Source organism: Triturus cristatus, chromosome 2_2 (genome assembly GCF_964204655.1).
Source record: "Triturus cristatus chromosome 2_2, aTriCri1.1, whole genome shotgun sequence".
Taxonomy (NCBI): domain Eukaryota; kingdom Metazoa; phylum Chordata; class Amphibia; order Caudata; family Salamandridae; genus Triturus; species Triturus cristatus.
This window is the reverse complement of record NC_140582.1, coordinates 845932236-845958354: the sequence shown is the minus strand read 5'-3', so window position 1 is coordinate 845958354 and position 26119 is coordinate 845932236. Positions and strand designations below refer to the sequence as shown.

The 26119-nt window shown below is 46.9% G+C and overlaps 1 protein-coding gene across 11 annotated transcripts in view; it reads left to right on the top strand.

The window, feature by feature from the left end:
* LIMCH1 (LIM and calponin homology domains 1) overlaps positions 1-26119 on the top strand; it is an 860130-nt gene that overhangs the window by 461048 nt on the left and 372963 nt on the right. For all 11 annotated transcript variants that reach the window (XM_085642190.1, XM_085642189.1, XM_085642188.1 and 8 more), the window contains exon 4: positions 21785-21891. In XM_085642190.1, coding sequence (XP_085498316.1) covers positions 21785-21891 — 107 coding nt within the window. The remainder of the gene's footprint in view (positions 1-21784; positions 21892-26119) is intronic.

Sequence of the window (26119 nt, the reverse complement as noted above, 5' to 3'; positions counted from 1 at the left end):
ATCACAGAACATCAAAAAGTGCATTGTGTTCTGGATCGAAAAATCATCACGATTACACGGCGTTCCATTTTCTGGGGGACACCAAGTTTGGAAATGACCAAGAGTAAGATGAATCAGATTGAACCGAAAACGTGTAAGTAGAAACCGGTGAAAGGGTTGATTAACAATAGACAGATATAATTCAGGACCCGCATGAGTACTCAAAATAATACTGGCCCGCACCGAAGGTGTCTTGTATTCTACTTGTTCTCTTTCTAGACATAGCAAATCTTTCATCATACTTTTAATCAGTCCAATATCTTTAACAGTAATTAATTCCGGGGAATAGAAAAGGTCCAGTCTCCCTACTCTATCAAAACAATTTTTGATATAGGCTAGCCACGCTATTTTATTTCCTTTGTCCAGCTGCAGGCAATCTTTTAGAATGGAATGGTTGAGCGGAATTTCTTGGTTCAACCAAGTCTTAAGCCAGGCTAGAACAGGGGCCAGTTTAATCAAGTCTGAGATGTAACCCACACCCAGTTCAGTATGAACGATATGTGTTGAAGTAGACTGAGGCAGAGAGAGAACCGATCTTAAAAATTTGTTTTCCGTGATCTGTATACTCTCCACAGAGCAATGGCCCCATATCGCACTTCCATACGTTGCCACTGTAAGGCATTTTGCTTCATAAATTTTTAACAGAGTAACAATTGGCCTACCACCTAGTTTGTTCATAAAACCCAGAACAGCAGAAGATGACTTTACAAGGGCAATGTTTCTGTTTTTTATCTGGGGGCCCCAGGAGCCTTTCTCATCGAAGGTAATCCCTAGGTATGGAAATGTTGTTACTCTACACAATTCTTGCTTCCCACAGGTGAAAGTTTTGAGGGGTTTGTTGTTGTTACCCTTACCCATGGTCATGATCTGGGACTTTTTAACATTGATCTTTAGATCCAAGGAGGTCATAAAGACCTCAAAGGCGTCCAGCAATCGCTGGAGGCCAACTCCAGTACGGGAAAGCAGGACCACATCATCAGCGTATAGGAGAACTGGGATGCCAAGCTTTCCTATCCGTGGGATGTCCTGAGTAGCATCTTTTAGTATAGACTCCAGGGCATTACAACAACAGAAACAAGCCAGTTGGACAGTGTATCTCCCCACAGCCATATGTTCTATCGTGGGACAAACATGGAGAATAAAGAATGCATCATCAAATCGCACATTTACTGGGTGCCATCTGCATAACCCTTTTATGAAACCTGCATCTTTATTTTACCCTACGAGGGACAACAATGGTGCGTCTTCCCTCCACTGCAGTTCTACATCAAGACATTCCGACAGGGTTACAGCAGTTATATCATCTGTTCATGTACACCTATACATTCATACGTATCCTTTGTTAAGGTGTGTGAGGAACCAAGGGGTCTCGCCCGATTCCCCAACACCCCCATCCCCAGTGACACCACGAAGCGAGAGCCCCCTCACATTTACGCAGCCGCGTCCTTCTGATTTTGTGCCCATTGCAGAAAGGGCTCCCAGATGTCATGAGGCCTGGAGGTGGGCGGCATGAGCTCCCAAAAAGTAGATAGCTGAGTATGCCCAAATGTTACCGCGGCAAGCCAGCCCTCAATCGATGGCAGCCTCCTCCCACCCCAGCACACCGCCACCTGTCTTTTAGCAAACAATAATAGCAGAGCATGTAATTTACACGCTTTCGGCAGGGTGTCGTTAACAAATCCCAATAGCCCCACTGCGGGAGTTGGCAAATCAGATCTTCCAATTATTTGATTAATTGAGGTAAATATCTTTGTCCAGTAATCTGTTAATTTTGGCCATTCCCATGCCATGTGCAAAAACGTGGCAGGGGAGAAGCCGCATCTCCAGCATCCATTGTCCGCACGTATCCCCATCCTATGAAGCCCTATAGGGGTCCTATAAAATCTGTGCAGAAACTTGAAATTAATTAATCTTAACTTGGAAGACTACCTTTGACACCGGTGGCAGCGCACCTCTCAGCGTCGCCGAGTAGAGGATTGTGTGGAGAGTGTAATGCCCCATTAGGTGACGCTCCAATGCATAGGCTGGGTCCCCCCTGTCCCCATACCACCACTCATTGAGGACTAACAGGTGTGAGGCCTGGTAGTATGAAAGAATATCTGAGGTCACCAGGCCTCCACAGTAGGTGGATAGAAAGCATGTGCGCACGCCACACACACCGCCCCCGCCCTCCGCCCCCAAAGGAACTGCCCCAGCACTGAATTCACCAGCCAGAACCAGCGAGGCGCAATCGGGAACAGGTGATTCTGTAACTGGTATAGCAGGCGGGGGAGCGCAACCATCTTAAAGATCGCCGATCTGCCATATATAGTTAGGCATATTGGACCAGGTCTTAATGTCTGCACGAACGTGCTCCCATACCGGTGCCAAGTTCCGCTCCCACGATATCGCCGGCACATCCGACAGGAATACTCCCAGATATTTAAGTCCTCCCACGTACCCACTCTCACCCGAGCTCCCAAGACCCACAGCGTGGACTTGCGGGGGTTCATGTACAGCCCGGTCGTTTCCCCGAATATTTGCATGATCTCCAGGATTCGCGGCCCGACCTGTCCAATGCCGTTAAAAAGAAGAGCAAAAGAGACACAATGGATGGACGGAATGCAGAACAAATCAAAACATTCACCCCCAGTCAAGAGATCTGGGTTAAATCCACCATTCTTTTGCTCACCATGCCACCCCAGTTTAGACCTAGCCATAGGCAAATCAGTCTTGACCCTGTGCCTCTTGGGAACAGTCCAGCCCGAATTGCCAAGCCAGGTCATCCCTGGACCGGAAACAAGCATCCTAGGACTGGTTTCAGGGTTTCACCCCTCTTCAGCCAGGATAGCTTTATTTCCAGTGGCACAGTGAGCCCAGGACCCACGTCTGGGCATAGCTGGCGCACTTAGGGCGAGAAAGCAAAAGAGACACAATTGATTGACGGAATGCAGAACAAATCAATACATTCACCCCCAGTCAAGAGATCTGGGTTAAATCCATCATTCTTTTGCTCACCATGCCACCCCAGTTTAGACCTGGCCATATGCAAATCAGTGCCTCATGAGAACAGTCCAGCCCGGACTGCCAAGCCAGGTCATCCCTGGACCGGAAACAAGCATCCTAGGACCGGTTTCGGGGTTTCCCCCCTCTTCAGCCAGGATAGCTTTATTTCTAGTGGCAGTGAGCCCAGGACCCACGTCTGGGCATACCTGGCGCTCTTAGAGTGAGAAAGCAAAAGAGACACAATTGATGGATGGAATGCAGAACAAATCAAAACATTCAACCCCAGTCAATGCATAGGCCGGGTTCCCCCTGTCCCCATACCACCACTAATTGAGGACTAACAGATGTGAGGCCTGGTAGTATGAAAGAATATCTGAGGTCGCCAGGCCTCCACAGTAGGTGGAGAGAAAGCATGTGCGCAACGCCACACGCACCGCCCCCCCACCCCCAAAGGAACTGCCCCAGCACCGAATTCACCAGCCGGAACCAGCGAGGCGCAATCAGGAACGGGTGATTCTGTAACTGGTATAGCAGGCGGGGGAGCGCAACCATCTTAAAGATCGCCGATCTGCCCTATATAGTTAGAGGCATACGGGACCTGGTCTTAATGTCTTCACAAACGTGCTCCCATACCGGTGCAAAGTTCCGCTCCCACGATATCGCCGGCACATCTGACAGGAATACTCCCAGATATTTAAGTCCTCCCACCGCTACCTGTAGCGCAGACGCCCACGTGCCCACTCTCACCCGAGCTCCCAAGACCCACAGCGTGGACTTGCGGGGGTTCATGTACAGCCCGGTCGTTTCCCCGAATATTTGCATGATCTCCAGGATTCGCGGCCCGACCTGTCCAATGCCGTTAAACAGAAGAGGACATCATCCGCATATAGTGCGGTCCTGTCAGATAGGCCAGGGGCCCACTCAAATCTCTTCAACTGTGCGTCTATACGCACCCAGGCCGCCAACGGCTCCATGGCGAGGGCGAATAGATAGGGCGACAGGGGGCACCCCTGTCTGGTGCCACGTCGGATGGGGAAGCTGGATGAGACCGCTCCCGCCACGCGGACCGATGCTGTCAATTCGATATATAGAAGCACCACATACGACAGGAACTGAGGGCCGAGATTAAGCCTACGAAGGAGGGCGAACAGGTAAACCCAGCTCAGGGAATCAAATGCCCTGTCCATGTCCGCCAGTAGGAGCGCAGCCGGCTCCCCCGTCTGTCGGACCGCTGCCAGTGCTGCGTGTGCCTGCTGTATGTTGTGGCGCGTCGCCCTCTGAGGCATGAACCCGGCCTGGTCCGGGTGGACCATAGCCGAAATGTGGGGTAGGAGGCGATTAGCCAGTGCTTTGGCCAAAACCTTGGCCTCAACATTGTGAAGGGAGATGGGGCGGTAAGAAGCATGCTGCTCCGGGGGCCGACCAGGCTTATGAAACACCACCACCTCTGCATGCCGCCAGTCCGGAGGGAGCCGTCCGGCCTCCCTGGCCTCCTCTACCGCCGCCCGATAATAAGATGCTAGTTGTAGATTGTATCAATGATGGAACTCACTGGGGAACCCATTGGGTCCCGGCCCCTTCCCTGAATTGAGCTCACCCAGGACCTTACCCAGTTCTTCCTCTGAGAGGGGGAGCTCCAGCTGCTGGCGCGTCTCATTGGACACCGCTCTGGGCGGGAGGTCCGCAATGAATTTGTCTACCGTTGCCTCCGGTAAGCACTCCCGAGGGGCGTATAAATCCGTATAATAGGTGGTGAAACTCTCCGCTATGGTCTGAGAGTCAATCATCGGCGCCCCCCTCTCATCCAGCACCCCCGGGAGGGCCTGAGGATGAAAAACACCCTGGCAGAGCCGATGTAGCATCTTGCTCGACTTGTCGCACCATTGACAAATTCTGCTACGTGTTGCTAGCCAGATTTGGCGAGTCTCGTCCATCAAGAGAGGCATAGGACTGCTGCGTCAGCAGTAGCTGTCGCACCTCCAGTCACCGACCCGCCTCCCGGCTCCGACGCTCAAGTGCTTCCACCTCCGCTTCAGCCCTAACCAACTCATCTCAACGCTTTCTATGGGCCGCCACGCACCATGCAATATCCACCCCTCGTAGAGTGGGCTTCAATGCCTCCCAAAGTGTTACTGCACTGGAGACCGACCCCACATTAGCGACAAAGTAGTCCGCGATCGCCTCCCCCATTCTGCAAGTTCCATACTGCTAGGCGCCAGCGAAAGGGTTGCCGCCCCCTGCCCAGCTGCAGCACCACGAACACCGGAGAGTGGTCCAACAATCCCCTAGGAAGGATCCCAGCGGACACTACGCTCGTTGCCGTCGCCCGGGGGACGAAAACATAGTCTATCCTAGAGAAAGACTTCTGGACTGCTGAGAGGTACGTAAATTCCCTCCTATCACCGTGCCGCCAGGTGTCTACCCAATCGAGGCTCGTAACCAGAGAATGCAATTTCGTGGGTTGAGTGCCACCCAGACCCCCTCCTACCCTGCTTCTGTTCCTGCCCATATACATAACATCATTCCAATCTCCACCCACCACTGAGGCCACGTCCGGCATGTCAGCCCATAAGGAGAGCAGCTGCTCCACCAAGGACCACTGTAAAGGGGGAGGGGCGTATACACAGCTCAGCACAATAGAGTCCTCCCCAATCTTGCCCCGAAGAATCAGGTACTGCCCATGCGGGTCCAGCCATTGTTGCGCGTGCACGTATGGAACCCTGTGATGTATTAGAACCGCTACTCCCCTAGAACCCTGCATGAACCCAGCGTGAAAGACCTGCTGGAAGCCAAAACGCTGCAGGCACAGGGCCTTGGAGCCCATCAGATGGGTTTCCTGCAAAAAGAGGATGTCAGCTCCGACCCTCTTTGCCTGACGCAGGACTGCCCCTCGCTTAATTTTATCCAGGACCCCGCACACATTCCAACTGACAATACGGAGGGTGCCCGGGGACACCTGAGCATCTACGGCCCCACTAGCCATTGGGCAACAAGCATTGATGTAGCACGGATAAGAGGTCCTAACTGTGTGTGTGCATGACGTGATGGGCCCAGTGTAAAAGCGATTAGCATCAGTTTAACACCCAAATATAGCAATAAAAAGCAAACAGGTGACCAGTACAGCTTTGCTATAGCTCTTCAATCCCTGGGGGTACAGCATATGTTTTTTTACTCAGCTCATATTTGTAGCTTTTTGTTGTAAGTAGGTGCTCCACCATAGAAATCTTAAATGTAGATATATTGTAATCAGCAGTTTATCCCACGTGAATGGAGGAAGCGGCGAATCTGATATCCTGGCAAGTCACAGCACAAAGGCTAGTATTCCGGAGGCAAACGAGTACGTATCTCATTGTTCAATGTAAACATATTATAGTACTTGGTAGGGGCTTTGGTACTACGTGGTTCTTAGAAATCCAATGATGCAGAATACTGGGTTCCAGTATCAGTGGAAATCAAAACTTCAGTGAAAAGCCAAGTAACTCTAGAAACCCCTCTACGGGCATGGTGTAAACCAGTTAATGTATTTCGCAGCTGCTGACCGGTTTAAGATTTTAAAACTAATTAATCTGTGGCACGAAAAGGAAATGAACTGTTTTGTGCAACGCCAGCAAAAATGTGACCTTCACATACCCCGTTCTGTAAATGTCTGCAATAGCCCCATGCACCAATGGAAGAGCTAATTGATGCAGCTCCCACACTGCATTTCTTTGAAAGACAGAGGGAGAGCCGACAGAGCTGATTGTAAACAAATAGCAAAAATGAATAAAACCGTACAAATGTACCTACCGGGCAAACTACAAACACCATGCAAACGATGGGAGCATGATGCGGAACAAAAGACGTAGCCAAATGGGCAGAAGCACTGAAGAATGCCCCCAAAAAAGACATAGACCCCTGGCACAAACTGATTTAGGTTAAATCCCTAAATCCTACACCCCACACGATGGAAGGGCTATCTATACAAGAGGCATTGGAGTGCGACACTGTGATGTAGGTGTTCCAGAGCGGAAGGGGTACGTTTATACTTACAATCGTGCCTACAGAGAGAGGTTTGCAACAATAGCCAAAGTAAAAGGGTAAAACTCCAAATAGTCTTGAAACGGGTATAACATTGAGTGTACTACAAGACATGGAAATAAGTACACTAAGGCAGAGGAGTGCCAGGAGGCAGCCCTATTCCTTTCAGGGAAGAAGGCCAAGGCACGGTCTTGAAAGTCTGAAGAAGCGTCAATATTGTCAGTATGGGCCAATGGGGTCGTTGGGGACATGATCCTAGAAAAGATGATTTCAATGATTGGGTGCCTGCTAAAAACCATACAAAATAAGGAATAAATGATGTGAACACTTAGCATTGCCTAAGAGAGTAAAGGACTCTCATGTCTATGTTACAAATACTAAAGGAACCGGGTGGGTCAAGTGTCCCTGACAAACCAGATGTAATCTTTTCTCAAAACACTTTGGAAATAAATGTATACAAATGATCTACAATGATGCACTATGTGGGTAGAAAACCCAAAAGTGCAGAAAATCCGAATATTAGGCAATTCACAATATGGTAGATGGAATCCCTCTACTGGGTTTCCATGGGTTGAGGAATACATCGGATGAGAAAATTCACTCGAGCCAAGTCTTAAACTTAAACCCCAGAGGCCGTATTATGGAAAGTGTCCTGGGGCGCAACGGGTATGTGCGCCCGCTTTGATCGCCCCCAAGGCACTTAGGTGTTACAGAAAGGGCCGCAGATGCTTGTGAGGCCTTTTCTGCAATACAGATAGTGCTGGTGCACATATAGCGCGAGTGCTATCACTGGAGGGTGTTCCCTCATTGGCCTGGGGGCGTGGCCCCATGCAAACGAGGGAATCCCTTTGCCTATGTGCCAGCACTGTATTATAGATGCGGGCACAGAGGCAAAGAAGCAGTCTGGAGGCGCTCTGACAGTACACCACCTAAAAGGTGGCACACTTTAAGTGTGCCACCTGATGGCAGCCCTTTGAAGGGGGGACCCAGACATCCCCTTGCAGGCAAGTGCAGGCATTCACTGCACCCTCCTGCAAGGGTATCTCTCTCCCCTCTTAAAAGTGCAGGCGGGTTGCTGCATGCACAGTGAAACACGGAGCGACTGCTTCAAAGCCTCTCTGTTTTTCACTTGAATGTGTTGCCCACAGTGCAGCATGATTTTGCGGCTACCCTGGGAACAGTACATTCAACGCAATAGGGTGCACTTTCCCTTTTTGCGCTAAGCGCACCTGTTTTAAGGTACACCGTGGCGCAAACAGGGAAAGTGCGCCCTATGTGTAATAGGTCCCCATGTTCCCAATTAAAGGGCCATTCAGTGAATGATCTCAAAACCCAGGTAGTCCTCCTCCAATGAAGCAAGATTGTCGTATGCTTCTTGATTGCAGTACTGGGTAAAGATCACTGTTTTTGTCTCTACGCTGCAAGGCCCTTTCATGTGGCGGGTCTGTGTCCGGTGGAGTCCTTCGCCATCCATTGCACATATTGCAGCCGTCTGCTAGAAACCAATGCGGCGCGAAGTCCTTGTGGTAATACTCTCAAATCAAAAGGCCTCCGAGCGATGCTCCTCATGGGAGCGGGCAAATGCGATCATGTGGAAATGTGTGAGGAATTGTGAATGGAAGGATTTTACTTCCGGATGTTGCTGGTACTAAATGAAGCATGTTTTTGCAGCCCCCTTGTAAGGGTAAACCATAACCCTACGTCATGGCAAAGGGTAGTAGGGAGGGAACAGCCTCAATATGTCAAGGTGGCTACAACGCAGATGCCAGTGTCTTTGGTGGTCCCATCAGTCACTGCGGCAGCACCAACACTTACTAGAGTTGTTTCTGTGAAGGCTCACCACTCTCTGCTTCCCAGCTTATGGTTCGCCTAGTTAAGGAATGCACCGCAGTCATGAGTTCTAGCCCTGCAAATCTGGCGTGATGCCTTTGTGCAAACTGGATAAAAGTAGATCAGTATGGGCTGTACATTTTGTCTCGGTATACAGTGATGTATTTATATGTAGTACAGACACAGCAGACAGACTTTTAAGGAATTTACTTGTCGAATTTTTTCCACTTCCTTGGTGGCCCTGGTTACAAGTGACCCCAATAGGGGGTTGTTACTTATCGAAGCAATCAGATACCCTTTCGTTTTAAATTTACTGGGTGTGATAAATGCCACCTATTAGGAGTTCACCTCCTCCAAAATGGGAAACAACATTTAAATGTTGGTATTTTTCTGCTCCATGATCTGCTTGTTCCAGTAATTACTGGGCATCCTCTCCCGAAAAATGTGGCGATTTTCACTTGAAGAAATTTACCTGGGGAAAATTGCATATATTAATGTAATTCTACCACACTAATAACTTTCTTATAGACCGCCAAGGCAAAACACGTCTCCCACAAGCTATTGCATTGAAAACCACTTTTACTTTTATACAAAGCTGAAAATGTAGCTGTTGGAGGACTGTTTGTCCTTCTTTTTTTTTAGACTACTCCATTATTTGCACCTGCTCGTTCAAAGTTGCTAAGGAAACCGAGGGCTACCATAGCAGCAATAGATGAGGCACTGCTGTGAAATAGATGTTCAGCGAGAAACATGAATGTAGCATACAGACCAGGAATTCAGCAGATCCGCATCAGAAGTGTCATTTTAAAGATCGGGTGCCACCTGCACGCCTCTGGGGTTTATTTTGACTTTTGAGAGGGTACAATAATGCTGCACTTGGGGCGTTGCTTTTAAAAAAATATATATTATTTTTTTTATTGGCATCAGGTTTTATACTCAGTCAAGCGATGCATAGACAGTACACATTGATGAACTACAGAGAAGGCAGTGTGTGCGTATAGTCTACAGATTAGTATATCGCCTTTTTTTATAATGCATTGCGAGTGTCGCAAAGCAGTGGCCGCTGGTGGCAGGGCAGGGTGGCAGGGCGACGAGGTGCCAGAGGGGACTAATGGGGCACGGGACTAGGACAAAACAAATAAGAACTATCCTTCAGCCGCATTGCGCTTTTCTGCTCCTCTGCAGTCAGGCTCCCAGAATCTCCTGTGGCCAATCCTGACGCTGCTCTCGCAGCATGAGCAGCTCAGGGTTGGCCATGAGCGCCCTCAGTGTGAGACTGGGAGCCTCTGCCTGCTTTCTCCAACCGGCAACACAGCTCGGGTTGGAGACCTCGACAGTTTGCATGTGGGTTTGGCTGTCCTGAGACGGCTGGTCAAACCCGCATGCGCACTGAAGGCATTGCACCTACAACCCCCCCCCCCCCCCCCCCCCTCAGTGCCTGTCATTCCCTGGCCCTGCCCCCAAGACTTGAGTCTGCACACTTAGAAGAAAAATAAAACCTTAATAACATGGGTTTAAAACCTGTTGTATTTTTTATGTTTTTTTAGGGTGCTGGAGAGGGGTAACGCTCCTTTGCCATAGCAGAAGAGCCCCCACTGTCGCAAGAAAATTCACACCACAATGGTAGCAATGAACAATAGTGATGATCAAAACTAGGGCCTGCGGCGTTGCTTTCCATCACTCTCTCCAGATCAAATCAAGATGGCCTCTTTGTTGCCCTCTTTGGATTTATCATTACTTGACTTCCTGAATGAGCATCAACTACCAATTACATTGGAAGGCTGGATAAAATGTCAGTCAATATACCTTTGTGTAGCCCTGATTGTCCCAGTTAATATAATATAATGTTGTATGTAAGGTTGTTTACGACCTTCACATCTCACGCAGATTTGTGCGTGAAAAATCTTTGTGTCCAGTCTTAATATTGTACATTTATCATTTTCAAATACAATTTAATTTTACTCTGTTCCCAAAAAAAAGTGTGTGCCCCCAAAGTATGTCTGAAGCTTGCAAATGAATTGGATGAACTGCATATCTACTTCTAAACTGAGCCTCTCACTCCAGTTCACAGACGGCATGCTAGCCAATGAGGATAGAGGGGCAGATGGGTTTAGACCCAAGATTCCTTTTGCGGCATTTTGGTTTTTAGTTTTGGCGATGTGGCGCTTTGTTTGAGAAAACTGTTGCTTTGGTAATGGAGAATGCCACGGATAGGAAGTTGGAACACGTTTCACCTTTTTCTCATCCTTGACTGGGTGGTTCCATTAGAGTGGCCCAAAGCCGGACAGCTATTGGTATCGGTGTGGTGCACCGAGCATCTTCATTCCAAATGGTGATTCAGCCATGTTGCTAGAAACACTGTGTGTTTTGCAGTTGGAGTTGAAACTAGTGCTTTTCCCTGACGAGTCTTTCGGGGGTGCAGCCAGTACGGATTCCAAGGCTGGTATGGGAGAATCTAATGCCGGGTCAGGTGGAAGTCCACAAAGTGGGATGAAACCCATCTCAGATGCTGATAGCGGAGTCATAGGAGAAGAAGGATACGGATAGAGCATAGCAGTTCAGAACTTCCATCAGCCAAGAGAATGGCATAAATATGGAGAGCGTGATTCTCCAACTGCACTTTGTAGTACGTTTTTAGTACTACAAAAGCAGTTCACAAACTGCGTATGGAGTTTTAATTATAGGGCGTGCGGAGTGGTGAAACTCCTCACGTAGTTTATGAATACCGGACATTAGTAAACTTGCTATAAAGTGTATGTTTACCTTTGAGAATCGGGCCCTGAGTTTCCGCGTGCAGTGGCACTTAATCGGGAGTCTGTTGGGAGGGAAGAGAGAAAAAACTTTCCATAACTTGCTCAAATGTGTGGATTTAATGAAAGAGAAAATCAGCCGTTGTAATGCCCCACACTGCAGGAGGCTACAACTAGAATGGGGCCGTGGTGGTCATTGCAGCCGTCCTACTCTGATAGAAGCCCCCTGGCAAGCAGCCCACCCGGAAAATGCAAATGTGGCAGAATGACCTTGCTCAATCAAATTCATTTCAGCCAAAATACCACACAGTGCTTGTCCACATAGTCACACTCGTACTTCTCCCCACTCGTACTTCTCCCCTCACTGCCCACAACTCTTCCATTTAGCATAATAGCTCATAAGCTTGAATAGTAACATTGTAATTTGCTGCTTCTGCAATATATTGGAAAATATTTTTGTATACTCTGTGACACAGTTTGAAGAACATTTTGAGAGTTTAGGACGACTCAGTCGTTAAATTTCAATGCTTTGTTTACCTATACTTGGTCTGCTACTCGTGGTTAAATGTAATGGTCCAGCATCAAGGAGGGGTTAGCTAATGAGGATTTGGAAACTGATTTTGGCTGGATGATCTGCTGACCTTTATTGATTGATGTGAGATAATAAGTTCTTCATTGTCATTTTGGAAATGACAGTGGCGAGTTGTATGGATCGCGGTATACTTATTTAAATGGCTTCAGCTCTCTAAACTGGAAACCAAGGTAGAAGCCTTCAAGTTTTGGGTTGTGCAAGGGAAAGAAGAACTATTGGCCAGTACCACCCTACCGGAATACCCAGTTGTAATTTGATTGTGTAGTTGTTGCAGTTATGCATTCAATGTAGGTATAAAAACCAAACCCAGTCAAAAGGCAACATATATGACATGGAGAATGTGCACACAGTAAGTTACATCTCATATAGAATGAAGTCTATTTGACATTATAAACAAAGCGAGAGAAGACAAACGATGTCGAAAAAGCCCTAGTTCTGTATGCAGTCAAATGCGTGAATCACTTGTTGGATGATTAAGTGAAGCTCATGTAAAAAGATTGATATTCTGTACATACTATCAAGAAGCTAAAATCAAAAGTGTTTGTCTTCTCTTGCTTTGATTGTAATGTAAAATGCACTACATTCTATATAAGATGTCATAAATATTGGGTAGTGCTAACAATTCGGGATTGACTGAAGCCTATCCCTATTCTGAGGTACTGAGAGACTATTTACCAGATTCATGTGAAATAATAGGTAGTTGACTTACTTTTTGCCGCAGGCAAGGAGTTCTTCCTTTCAAGGTCTCGCCTAGACAGCGCTTGCGTGGTCTCTTCGAGACATACTGTATTCAGGTATGGACTTGATACTCCACCCATCTTTTCAATTGGGTCCTGTTACTGTCCTTTCTAAATGGTTGCTTTTGATCCGTGAATAGGCTAAGTAGTTCATCCTTAGTACATCCTTTTCTCCTTTTGTAACCTCCCAAAAGGACCTGCCCTTTTACGTTGTTGATACTCAGTATGTTTTATTTACAGTCTTTGAGCACTGTTTTCTCAAAGGACTTTCTCCTATTTCACGCACGACATGCTTTCCTGCAACAGGGCCCGCTTTTCAACTCGCTACTGACCGTCTGCTCCTCATCGCATGAGCGCTGCACTTTCCGTTTCAGCACAGCTCCTGCTTTCATATTCACAACAACACGGCCACCGCGCTTAATATTTTAGCAGGAGACCGCTTTTATAAAGCAATGTGGCTTGCTTCTCCTAATCCGCAACAATGGTGGCTGCGCCATTTTCCCCCCCAGGCCCGATCGCACAACTTCCTTTGTCCTTGCATTCGCAGGGGTCACGTGCGTGACCTCCATAACACTAGGACTTGTCTGCTATTGAGGGTTCCTCCGGTGCCTCTCTCCATATGGGAGCAAAGCCCGTGAGCTCATGTTTCTCTGGGTGTGCTCGATGGCTCTTGGGTATGGATTGCATATGCGGGGCGGTATCACCCGGGCATTAAGCGGGCACCGCCTTTCTTTTGTTTTTCATGACACAGCATGCTCCTTGAAGCTCCTTTTGCTCCCCCCTCTGCTTGAATTAAGAGCGCTACCCCCACTCAGCACAAACACAACCTTTCCCTTAACAAGGCGGCAACACCTCTTCAATACTCACTCCTCCTCCCGCAGCTTTTACTGCTCCACCTGACCTCCTCCCTCCGCTCCCGGTGGTCTCCATGGCATAAATGTACTGCCTGCACTTTGTTTGTGCCGGAACCCGCGGACACCTGCACTGCTGCAGGAGTTGCACCCGCCTCAACAGGTCCCACCGGCGCCAAATGCTTGTATTAAGTATGTTCATGTTATTTTATGTATTTCCTCTATTTACATTGCCTTCATTTTGTATCTCTGTGTTTACTTGTCCTCGCTATGTATGCATTTTGTTGATTGACCGCACTTGATTGAAGTGTTATTTAATGTATTTCCTGCTCCAAAGTGTGTGTATTGTCTTTACAATGTGGGGTTAATTAGTTGCATTTCTGTTTAGTGTGTGTCTGTGTGTGCATATTTGTGTCTAATGCTTATTTGTTTCCGTGTGTGCGCATGTGTGTTTTTGTCTGTGCGTGTTTGTCTGTATGCCTATTGGTTTCCATGTGTGAGAGACTGTGTGTGTCTGTGTGCGCGCAGTGGCGTAGCGCGGGGGGGCGGTCCACCCAAGGCGGCTTAAGTTTTGGGGGTGGCGGCCTCCACCCTTACCTTACACTGTCGCGAGCGGTGGCCCCAGGAATCGCCAGCACCCCTCTCCCTCGCTCCTACATTTGGCCGCCACAGCCAGCAAACGCACGGGCCGCCAAGGGCAGCATAAGGCCTAGCTACGCCACTGCGTGTGTGGGTTTGTGTGTGTGTTTTTGGGTATGAACCTCACTCGTTTCTTGTCGATTGCATACAGGCTTCCATTGTAAGTCATAAGAAATGTTGGCAGCAGTCTTTGCCCTCCACTTTTCTCGTCATCCTGACAAGCGCTGAATACATCAGCTCACGGAGTTATACATATTTTATTTCATTCATGCTAACTGCATGAATCGCCCTCTTGCAAGCAACGCAATTAATAAATCATGACTGAAAACGCTGCACGATGAAGTGTGCATGTTAAAGGGCCCTTAGTTCATAGGAGAAGGATGTGACCCACCGTGTAGTGTAAACTCTGGGCGTTAAATGAAGGTGTCTAATGCTTAAGTGTGCTTCTAATCATTAGCAAAAAAGTGTGCGCAACACAATCGCAAAATTCAGATGTAAGCTGCTAAACACGTTTAACATTCTCACTGCTACCCGCTAACGCTGCATCAGTAATCTTATCACTTTGAGGCGACTGGAAAAGGGCATTTAGCACTTTAAAAAACACCTGTAAATCTACATAAATAAGTGTCAGCTGCTGTCCCAAAACAACAGGCAACATGTCATGAAAGTGAAAGAGTGAGGCAGTAAGTTGCAGTCGTGATTGTACGTAGTCTACAGTGGCCTTAAGTTTGATGACAGCCAGCCCCAAGTTTAGGATGAATGGTATCCTTAGACCTGTTTTGCACAGCACTGTTTTCAGGTTTGGTTTGCTTTCCTTTGCCAGGGTTCTCTTAACACCCCCCTAAGTCTGGTTCGGTTCAGAGTATCACTTATAGAAAGATCTCCCAACACAAATATGGCCTCAATATCCTCTATTGCATTTACTTTAGATTTTCTACTATTGGCTCTAATGGGGCAATATTTTTGTAAACAATATTTACGACTCTATATTTATGTTAGATGCTGCAAAACTTTCCTCTTCTTGCAGCATAATTTAGTCAACACTGCTACATAATTTAGTTATGTTACGCCGTTATTTCCTGTGGCTCTAGCTAACAAGCATTTATTGCTTGCAATAAAATAGGTCTCACTTTACTGAAAGTTCAAGCTATTGGCTTTGCAAATGTTTTTTTTTTTTTTGTTAAAAAATATCCCAGCAGTAGCATTAGTAATAAAATCCACGAAGCAAGAAAAGGGTGCAGTACCACAGGCTGTTAGGTCTCCCTGTAGAGTTGTAAAGGGACATCTATTACCCACATGATGTACTACACCCTTACTTATGCTATTGCTGGGCTTTTTTTTCAAAACAAAAAAAAAATCTAGCTAGCATTATTATTTGCAACGCCAGTAGCTCAAACTTTCAGTAATGCGAGACCTATTGCATTGCAAATGCTTGTTCCAGTTTGTCGCTGGTCAGGGACAACAAGCTGGAGAAAAGGTTTTTGAAGCTATGGTATACTTGTGATTTATAGTAAACAAAACAAATGCCAGGAGTCCCTTTTTGAGTTGCATTCTGCAACTGCAACCTTTAACAAAATGTCACACATAAAGGAAAAACCTAATTGTAGAACAAGAGATAAAATTATATGAAGTGAGAAATACTCATAAGACATAAAGACATTCTAATAGCACGTTTATATTATACAGATTTATATCCCACTGGTAGTGAATAAGAAAGATAAATACCTCTGAGGCTATGTGCTAACGCTAACCAATATTATGGCCACAGTAGATTTAATGGGGAGAAGTACCCTTTGCATTGCCATTGCTGACGACGGACTCTGGTTCAATCGAAATTCCATAGAACATCCTCCCACTTACCTTCCTTTGTAATGCAAGACTTGCTCTTGATGAGAGTATAGTAGTTACTCTTTCCCTTGCACTAGCAAATTTCAGTACGCAGACTTGCCTAAAAGGAAAACAAAGTAGACTGAGATCTTCTCTCTTATACACAATTTAATTTTCTTTCTTTGGCTGGATCGACCGAAGAGATATAGTTAAATATACAAGAAAAGCTTGTTAAACTATGTTGTGCAATGTACTAGTCTTTATTTAATACTGGACAAACACCATATATGTGCTCGGGCTTGTGGATAAGTATTAGATTGAGTGGATGATTCCTCCTCCCTTGAGCACTATAAACTAAATATTACAAAGCTATTTGTAGTGTTACTAGTGAGCGCCAAGACCACACAGGGCAATTTCATCCTACATAGTATCTACTGAGATCTTCTCTCTCTATGAACTCCCATCATATATACTCCAGGTCATCAATGCCCCCTTAAATACACTCATAACTAAAATGCGGTCCCTCCACAGGGATAATCCCACAGGCCAGAGAAACCGTGAAGTGGACCAAGTTACTGCATTTTGGAAAACTCAGGACAATAGGGGGGGCTCAAAAAAATTCCAGTTGTCAAATTCACACACAGACCCAACCTCAGTTCTAGTTTCATCTCTTTGAATCCGCGGAGCATTGCGTCCCAATATGGAGTGTCGTAGCTTTGTCTTGGGTAAGCCACGATCCATTCTTTGTAAGTACTTAAAATCAGGGTACTAATTTGAACTTGACTGTAGATCTAGTCTTTGTGGCCCTTTTACACATAGGATTTGATTTTGTTACTCATTAGATGCCATCAAAGTGTTAGGTGTAGTATGTAGACTTTGTTTAGTTCAGTGGGCCAGTGCAGAGATGGTCAGTGCAGAGTGGCTGAACAGCATGCTCTCCTCCTGTGTTAGCTGGGTAATATTTTTTACCAGCCTCTCTCAGTCCAATTGCAAATATACTGTGGGGCCAGTACCTGCACTCTTGACTGACAATGGACTAGGTATGGATATTTGTACCCATCTCATGATACATTTGGATTAGGAAGGGCTATTACTGAGAGGGAAACCCTCTCATGATGCTTTTGGATTAGCAAGGGCTATTACTGAGGGAATGGAAAAGGCCCACTGTTTTAGGCAGCTTGTACTCGTACTGATGGTTGTGTCGGTGGTGGTTGTATTGGTGTTGGTATTATTAATAGCATTGTTTATGGTGGTGTGATATTGTATTGGTGGTGGTATTGCAGTATTAGGATTTGGGGTATTGGTGGTGGTGTGGGAATGGTATTGTCTGCACTGATATTGATAGTGGTATGTATTGGTGGTAGTTGAACTGATGGTGGTATTATTTGTGGAAGTGATATTGAGGGTATTGATGCTATGTTTACTAATTGGTGTTAATGGGGGTATAGGTGCTACTGGTATTGTAGTGCTAATATTGGTGATGGTTATGTGGTCATCTTTGTATACTAGTGTGGTGTTGGTATTATGTTGATGTTGGTATTGGGGTGGTATTGTTGGTGTTGTGGTGATGGTGTAGTATTGGTAATAGTCGTATTGGTGGTGGTACTGGTGTTGGATTTAGTGGTTGTTGCGATGACATTCATGGTGGTGATGGTGTGGTATTAAGGATGGGAATAGTGTGTTCATGGTATTCGTGTTTTGTGTTTTTGGTGGTTTTAATCAAGTGCCCAAATCTCATACTCCTCCCAATTGTTTTCGTTGATCACATCGGAAAAGTCTGAATCCAAAATGGCTGCATGATGTGATCAACAAAAATCAGTTTGGATCCATATTGGGGTCACACAAACACTAGAATAATGACAAAAGCTCAAAAAATGTCTGCTGTATTTAAAGAAATGCTGTTTCTGTAAACAAATAGATTGGATCTGTGTAGTGGTTTAGTGTATTTTTTAGGTTAAGGTAATCCCTATTGAATTATAATCTAGGCAAATTTGGCGAGCCAATGAGAAATCAAGCCAAGCTCAAGCCAGATGCTTGGCTCTGGTTTAGCTCGAGGTCCTCTTGACGCCTCAGGCCCAAAACAAGCCTAGCTTTCATTTGGCCGCCACCCGCCACTAAGCTGCCATCTCATGAATTAAGAAATAAAGACAAAGCTTTGATGAGAAACGTTTAATTTTAAACAGACACTTGGGAAACAGATACCCTTCTAGTGGCAGATTTGTAAAGTGTAAAACAAGAACTCTAGGCTTCCCCACTTGATGAAACCGTGTGATCCTTAGCAAATCTTTTTTTTCAACAAGACTACTTTTTCTTTATAATCATATTTGAGACCGCCTTCAAATATGTGCGTTCAGGTTGTGTGCAATACAAAAACCTTTTGTTTTTGTGTAATAGACTATAATGTTGCTCCTTTTGCAGCAAAAATCTACAACACATATATAGGAACACATGACAGCTGACTTACCTCTTACTTCACTAATGGCATTGTCAGGAAGGCTTTTAGGTTGATAATTAAAATGATCACTTTTAAAAAATACTACTCAAAGCATTGATGTAATCTGAAGTGCTGAAACACATCCACATGTTAAAGATTACTTTTTCAAGTAAATTCATCATATTTTAACGTGTTTGTTGCATGACTTACTTTCCAAATATTATCAGGGCTTGGTTCGTGCACAGGTACTTACAGCCAAACCAGATCCGGCTCAGCTCTGACTCTGCTGTCTGTTAATGTGTTGGCTCCCCCACCTCTACGGTGCAGCCCCTCCATATAAGCAGGAACGATGCACCAAACCGCCAGTAACATGATGTTGAGCGTGAAAAACTTCTCTAAGATGGAATTGACCAAGTCTCAAGCCAGTGGCTGAAGATGTTGATCCAAATAAGGCAGTGGTTGATTGGGGGGCTGACACTGAGCCCACTGTGTGTATATTGGATGCAATAGGTCTTGCAGACGGCTGTGCTATCATTCCAGACCTTAAAAACGTATATTGTATTTATTGAGCACAGGAGCAGCTCTGCAAGAAACCCTGTATATAGGAATGGGATGACATTACATAGGCCAGGGTAGGGTTTGATGGATACACACACACACAAGTATTGTCTGTTTCTGTGGTTGGTAAGTGACACAATAATAAGACACCACATACATATAATCTTCTATATAGTGCAGGTTTAGAGTAGTTTGTTTACAGGCGGGATAGGGGATAAGGGGCAGGGACGGTAAATGCAGTCTTGAGTGCCTGTTGTGAGAATATTGTCCACAGTTGGGCACACATTTAGAGCCATTATATTTAACTGTCTGTTGCATGGGTACTCGCAAACATTAGCCCAGGGGCCATAAAGTATGGTCTGTGGTGTGACCGAGGGCCGCACTGATGCCAGCAGGGTGGCGGTAGGGGGTCTGGGTATGTCGGGGATTGAGTAAGGTGGTCGCAGGGGAAGTGAAGCATGTACATCTAGTGGCTGAATTGTTCAGCATGAAGCCAGAAAACCTGGGATCAATCCCGGCTTTTCCCTTTGACCAAACTGTGTAATCATAGGCAAGTTTTGTTTCACTGTGCCTCCTTTTTCTTCATGGAATGTAAGAGGACCTCGAAATGCATGAGTTCAGATGTGTGCTATACAAAACGTTCTCTTGTGTTTGATTATAATGTTGTCCACATATATTAGCAAACCTAGGCCACCCAGAGGGTGCACATGAAAACTCACTTGCCTTTTAGTCCACAGTTGGCATGATCAGGTTGGGTTGGGGGGCATGAATGTTTCTAAATTCATATTTGAAAACTATCTCTTAAAAAAACACCTCTCAATGCAGTCGAATGGTACAACGATTTTGAGTTTTAATGAAATACACTTTTTTTGAATTTTGAAGAAACCTAATCATATTTTTACACATTTGTTGCAAGATGTCTTTCAAAATAAAGGTTTTCCTAAAGTAAGGTGGTGCAGGACACAACCTTACTTCTTAACATCAGGTAACCTGCAAATAAATGCTTGCCTGTTTATTTAACATTTTTTTTCTGAATATTTGTCCTTAGTAGCTGCTGTTCACCAGAGGGGACCGCATGGTAAGGTTAAGAGGCCGCAAGCGGCCCCGGGGCCATACTTTGAGTATCACTGGCCTATTGTGATATTTCACCCCTTGCTACTTACAACCTCTTATTTTCTGGGGCTAGTTCTGTGTGCTGTAAATTACCTTAAGTAAAAAAAAAAAACAATCTTTTTGGGCAGTTCCCTGTGCCCACTTGTTGACGTCCATGAAGGGGTGCCTGATTGAATAACCATGGGCTTAATATAGACTTATAGCCCGCTGCTGAGGGATATACCAGTGTGGCTCGGGCCTACGATGAGTGAGAGGGCCTTTAACAATGGTATAGCCCGAGGCAGAAGGACTGTCAGGCTATTAGAACATTCCACACACACAGGGTAAAATGTTATAAAAGGGAAAAACAATGGAATGTGGGAGCAGAAAGATCATACCAGCCATAATTAGCCTAGAGCCACTTCATTGCTTTCAGTGGAGCGCCCAACATTTCAAGGTTCTAGTATAGCCTTAGAGCCTGAAATAGCAGCCTCTACCGGCCGTTACGGCCCGCTCCCGTGTTAAAGGCCCAAGACGAAGGCGAGGGCCTTTAAATGGGAGCAGGTCTTTAATGGGTGTTTGAGCCCGCTACGGAGGGCTTTAAGGCTATTAGAACATTCCGCCCCTAGAGGACAGAATGTTCTCATTTGTAACACAAAGGCTTCACGGAGCCTGAGGGGGTTGAAATCCCCCTGGGTTCTGTGAGACCGCTATGAACAAACATTGGAATGTTGATGCTCCAGGCTTCCCTCAGCCATTCCATTGTCTTAAATGGAGCTCTCAACATTCCAACGTTCTAATTACAATCCCACTCCTAGGGGCCACTCATGACACCTTTACTGGGTTTCATTGCTTTACAACACACGTTTTCCACCTGCTTGGCAAACGTTCCCTCCTGTTTCCACCGATTCCAGGCCTGTAAACTCGTGGTGCCCCCGGGACCGTTAACTCCAGCCCCGGTTTCTCCCCATGTAGTTGCGGCCTCCTCATAATCGGGCCGTTAGCGGTCTCCCAGTAGGAAGCAGGAAAGGCGGCGCTGCCTCCCGTCCTTACTGCGCCAGAACAGTGAATAAAATGGGAGCTTCTGTTTCCAGGCTGTCCAGCACATGTTGGTAGCGCTCAGACGCATCCAAAATGTAAAGCAAACAAACTGCCGCCAGTCGCAGGGGAAGCTGGAAGAATGCAACATGTATGGCAACATTTAAAGACGTGGAACAAGTTTTCATCAGTTTTCATTTAAACCTTCAAAATGCGTGTGATTTGTGGTCTAAGCAGGCAATGTGTTTGGGTCGGGTTCAGCGAATGAGGGAGCCCTGGACGCGGTCCAGGGGCTTGTGATGGGCGGGGCGGGGCAGGGCGCGCGCGCTGCTTGACAGAGCCCGCTCCGGCGATATGCGCTCCGCCGCTCAATGTGCCTTCTCCTTTCCTTGCAGGACAACATCGCCCTGTTCCTGCGAGGCTGCAAGGAGCTCGGACTCAAGGAGTCACAGCTGTTTGACCCCGGCGACCTCCAGGACACGTCCAACAGGGCAGCACTCAAGTAAGTCCCCCGCGCTGCTGCGCTATTGGGGTTTTTAATGTGGCCGCTGCGGGTGGGGGAGTGTCTGATTATTTTAAGACAGTGCAGCTCAGACTGTGCACCGTGGCTGACAGTGAGGGAGGGGGTCAAAGGTTGTCACATATTGTGTTTTTGCAGCGAGGCAGTGCGTGTTTTGTTTCTGTGGCCAGCGCAGGTCGCCCTGTGTTTTCTCTCCGCTGCCAAGCGCCGCAGAGGGGGAAGTGGGACCGGACGGTGTGTGCGGGGGGGCCTCCGCGGAGCTCACTTTCCATGCTATGGCCGGGCCGTCTGGGTTTCCTAACATTGTCTGCTGCGAGTTGTTTTTCCTAAACACAAATATTATCGAAGCAGTCTGCGCTGGCGCCGTTCGTATTCCTAATGCCCGTCCCGAACGCACGGCGTGAAGTGTGCGTGAGGACTGCGGACTTCCAAGCAGCTCCTTTTCAAGCAGTGGGTTCGTGCATTCGCCTCAGAGTTGACCAGTAGAAGGTAGTGTTAGTTGTAGGAATAGCTGTTCGAAGCCCCAGCGCTATCTTCGAAGCCCGTTTCATGACTCACGCAGACCATCTCGGGCACGCCATGACTTTGATCTGGCTCTGGCAGTAGTATTCTGAGAAGCAGGTGAGTGCAGGTGGTCTGTCTCCCATAAATAAGTGCGCTCTAAAAAGACACTTGAAACCGACCCCACGGGCCCGTCAGAGCCGGCAGCACCTGTTCCGCAGAGTCTGTGCAGGCGTAGAGCTGGGCTTCACTTAAGCTGGGTGCATGGACGATGCAAACCTACGAGCAGTGCCGAGCGCAACTGCAGTCCCGTCGCCGCTGCATTGCTTACTTTGGTCCTTTCGCGCCAAGAAGCTTCGCTAACAAGCGCCTCCTATGTCAGGAGGCTGTGGTTGGTGGAATCACCAAGCACCGACGGGGGCTTCTAGGCAGGTGGCATCTTTTTGAGCCTATAGGTTGAATGTGGCGTGCTGCAGAGATGGGTTGGAGCCCTGGAGGGGGAGGGTTGGCCCCTGCTTCAGATGCCATTACTAGGCACTTTTTTTTTGCAGTTCTATATAGCGCTAACTCGACCCAGGTATCGGAGCGCTTTACATGTGCACCAGTTGCATTACAGAGGGGTACCTTCATTTTTTTAGGCGCCGGGAGATTAAGTGATTTGCCCAGAATCACAAGATGCGTGAGCCTCCGGCCAGACCCGAGCCTAGTTCCCCTGCTTCAAAGTCGGTCGCTGTAGCCGGTAAACCACGTCCTCTCCCAGCTGGAGGAGTGACATGACTAGATTTCCTTACGAGGAGCACTGTTCGTGATGAAGCGGGGTTCTGTAGCTGTCCCCCTTGTTCCTTGGGCGTTAAATGGCAGTCGGTGAAGTTCTGCGATTTAAAAGTGTATGCCCGCGCTCCAGAAAACATCCGAGCCAGTGCTCTGGGGAGGTGCTGAGGGCAGGCAGCGAGGGCGTGGCGTGTGCAGCCATTTACTGCCTGATTTCTGCTACTGACAACATGGTTTCTGCATCATCAGAAGGCAAGTGTAGAAATGGTCAGAGCACGGATGTGAAATGTTCTGCGCATATGGACACAAGATACATGTATGAAAAAAATCAGCTAAAGCAAGAGGATCACAAAAGCTGTTGGCTGGGGCCCCCACTCTTTTGGGGTCGAGTGTGGGGTTTGTAGCGCCTTGTATTGTATCCACCAGCCGTGTCCGAGTCTTGCAAGGTCTGTAGGTGGAGTTGTGAGGACTGAGACATCCCTCCTAGACCAGGGATAGTATAGGAGCCCTCCTTGGAATCCGTGTGCTGCTGTCATGCCACTTGACGGGGCAGGGCCATCCGATACCACTGCATTCCTGTGTATGCGTTGTCGTGTGTGCCTGGGACCCTCACTCACAGATTATGGACTCTGGTACTGGCAGACTCTACCTCTGTTGTAGCTCTCTCTGCTCTACAGCGGCCCTCCCTCTACCCGTCTCTGCTCAAAACTGCCCCGTTTCCTTCTCTTCCCCCAGCCACACCCGTCTTCCTTCCCACAGCAGAGTGGTCGGTGTCTTGAGGTTACCCCTTGTCTTTGATCTGCCCTAGGGTCTCAATCACGGCTCCACAAACATGGGTCCAAAGGGGCGTAAATCAGACCTGTAGAGTTCCCACAGATTCTTATTCTGTCATATCTGCTCCATCATTGAGGGTCAGCCGATGCTCCTGCTTGGATGCCATCCAAATGGCCGCTCTCATCCATAACTTGTTTTTAATAAACAGTTCCATGTACCATTTTGAAAATACAATATACGACCGACAAGGACACAGACTTCCTCCGCCACAGGAAGCCTTGGGATATATTTCTCTGTGGCTGGGATAGTCTGAGGAGACCCACCATGATCAAGGAGGAATCATACGTGCTTTGTTGGTTTCCTCTGTTTGTTTCCCTGCGTCTTGGGGCTCTTCTCCGAAGCCTTTGTTCGCTAGCAGATAGTCTGACATCAGGTGCTCAGTATGTGTGGACTGCTTCGGGCCTTGTCTAATAAATGCACTTTAGGTACCCAGCAGCAGTCATTTACATTTATTTTCGCAATGAGTATGGTTTTTAAACTAGAGACCTTTTCAAGCTGCAGCATGCAGACAGCCCCGACCCTTCCTTTGATAATCCCTAGAAGGGGGGCGCAGGTACTCTGGTGTCTCCCTCTCTGTGAAGGCCAGCTGAAAATCCTCTCACATCATTTTAAAATGGGCACTCGCAGTGTTGCAGCCAAGGTTTACTTTTACTTTTTCAAGCTTGACAGTTTCCAGATACCACTTGGTAAGACCTCAATAGGAGCATCACAGCGCTGTGCAATTTGGGAAAAGCAGTGGAAAAAAGAAAATGATCAAAGTAAATTTGAGAGAAATAGAAGTATCAACTTTGTTTTGAGACCTTCAGAGTACATGCCTGCAAAATGAATGCAGAAAGTTCCAACATCTAGAGGGATGCATGCATTTCGACACAGTATGTCACTTGGGAATCTCAGCGAAAGGGGATAAGAAATAGTCTGTAGAAGGGTGAACATATGATGCAAAGAATGTGGGAGATCTGTGCGTTTTGTGACAGCAGATTTACGGGATCATGCTTTACACACGAGAGAAAGCTGAGGCCAAATTAAGGCCTTTTGTGAACAAGCGGAAATGTCAGGTCTTGGGTACAATTTTATTTGTTTTTATTTATTTGAAGAGTTTTATAATGCACGGACAGAACTCATCCAGGTCCCAGAGCGCAGAAAAATTGCAGACAAGATTTACATATAAAGTGAGAGGCAATCAGTTATAAGTAATAACAGAAAAAACTGCAGAGCAACCATTGTGCAGGTAGATTCATGATCCAATATCATCACCATGAGTCAACCCTAAGCATTCATCAGGGTTGTTAACAGATATTTTTTCGTCAAACCTTTTCATTTTTATTTTGAAGGCGGTCGTCGAGGGGTTGGTTCTTTTTGGTGGGCGGCAGTGAGTTCCATATTCTAGGTGCCAAGCCAGAGATTGAGCGGTTGTATGTTGTCTTTTTGTTGAGCTTGTGCAGTTTCAGCAATAGGGAATTGGCGCTTCTCAAGGAATGACTGCCCCCAGACCATTCTAGTTTATTGGCCAGGTAAATGGGAGTGTTGTGTTGTAGACCCTTATGGGTCGTGCAAGCTATTTTCAGCTGGGTCCTGCTTCAAGCGGGAGCCAGTTTAATAGTTTTAGGTCCGGACTGATATGATAAAATGTTCTAGATCCCCTGACTGGTCTAGCTGCTGAGTTCACCACAGCTCCTAATGGTGCTAACCTTGTTTTGGGATGGCCTGCAAGAGTAGCAATCCCATAGTCTAATCGGTAAATGAAATGGGATTGTACTGCCAAATGAAGGTCGCAGGGGGCTCGAACGGTTTGATTTTCTTTAGCATCCCAGGGTTGTTGTGCTGATATGATCTTGCATATTCAGATATTTGTCCAAAGTTATACCAAATGATCTCGTGGAGTCAATTATGTTAGGGGCACAATTGAGAGCTGTACGTTGTTTGAGCTATTCCTGTATGGGGAGAGAGCAATTGTGGGGTGGTGATCAAGAGGAATTCCGTTTTGAGGACGTTGAGCATGAGGTGGTTGCGGGTTAGACACAATATGTAGGAAGGATCACTTGAGGGTGGTCCTATTTCTGGTTTACCAGGTAAGACAAGGGGAGGTTTCAGTTTTCCCGCAGGT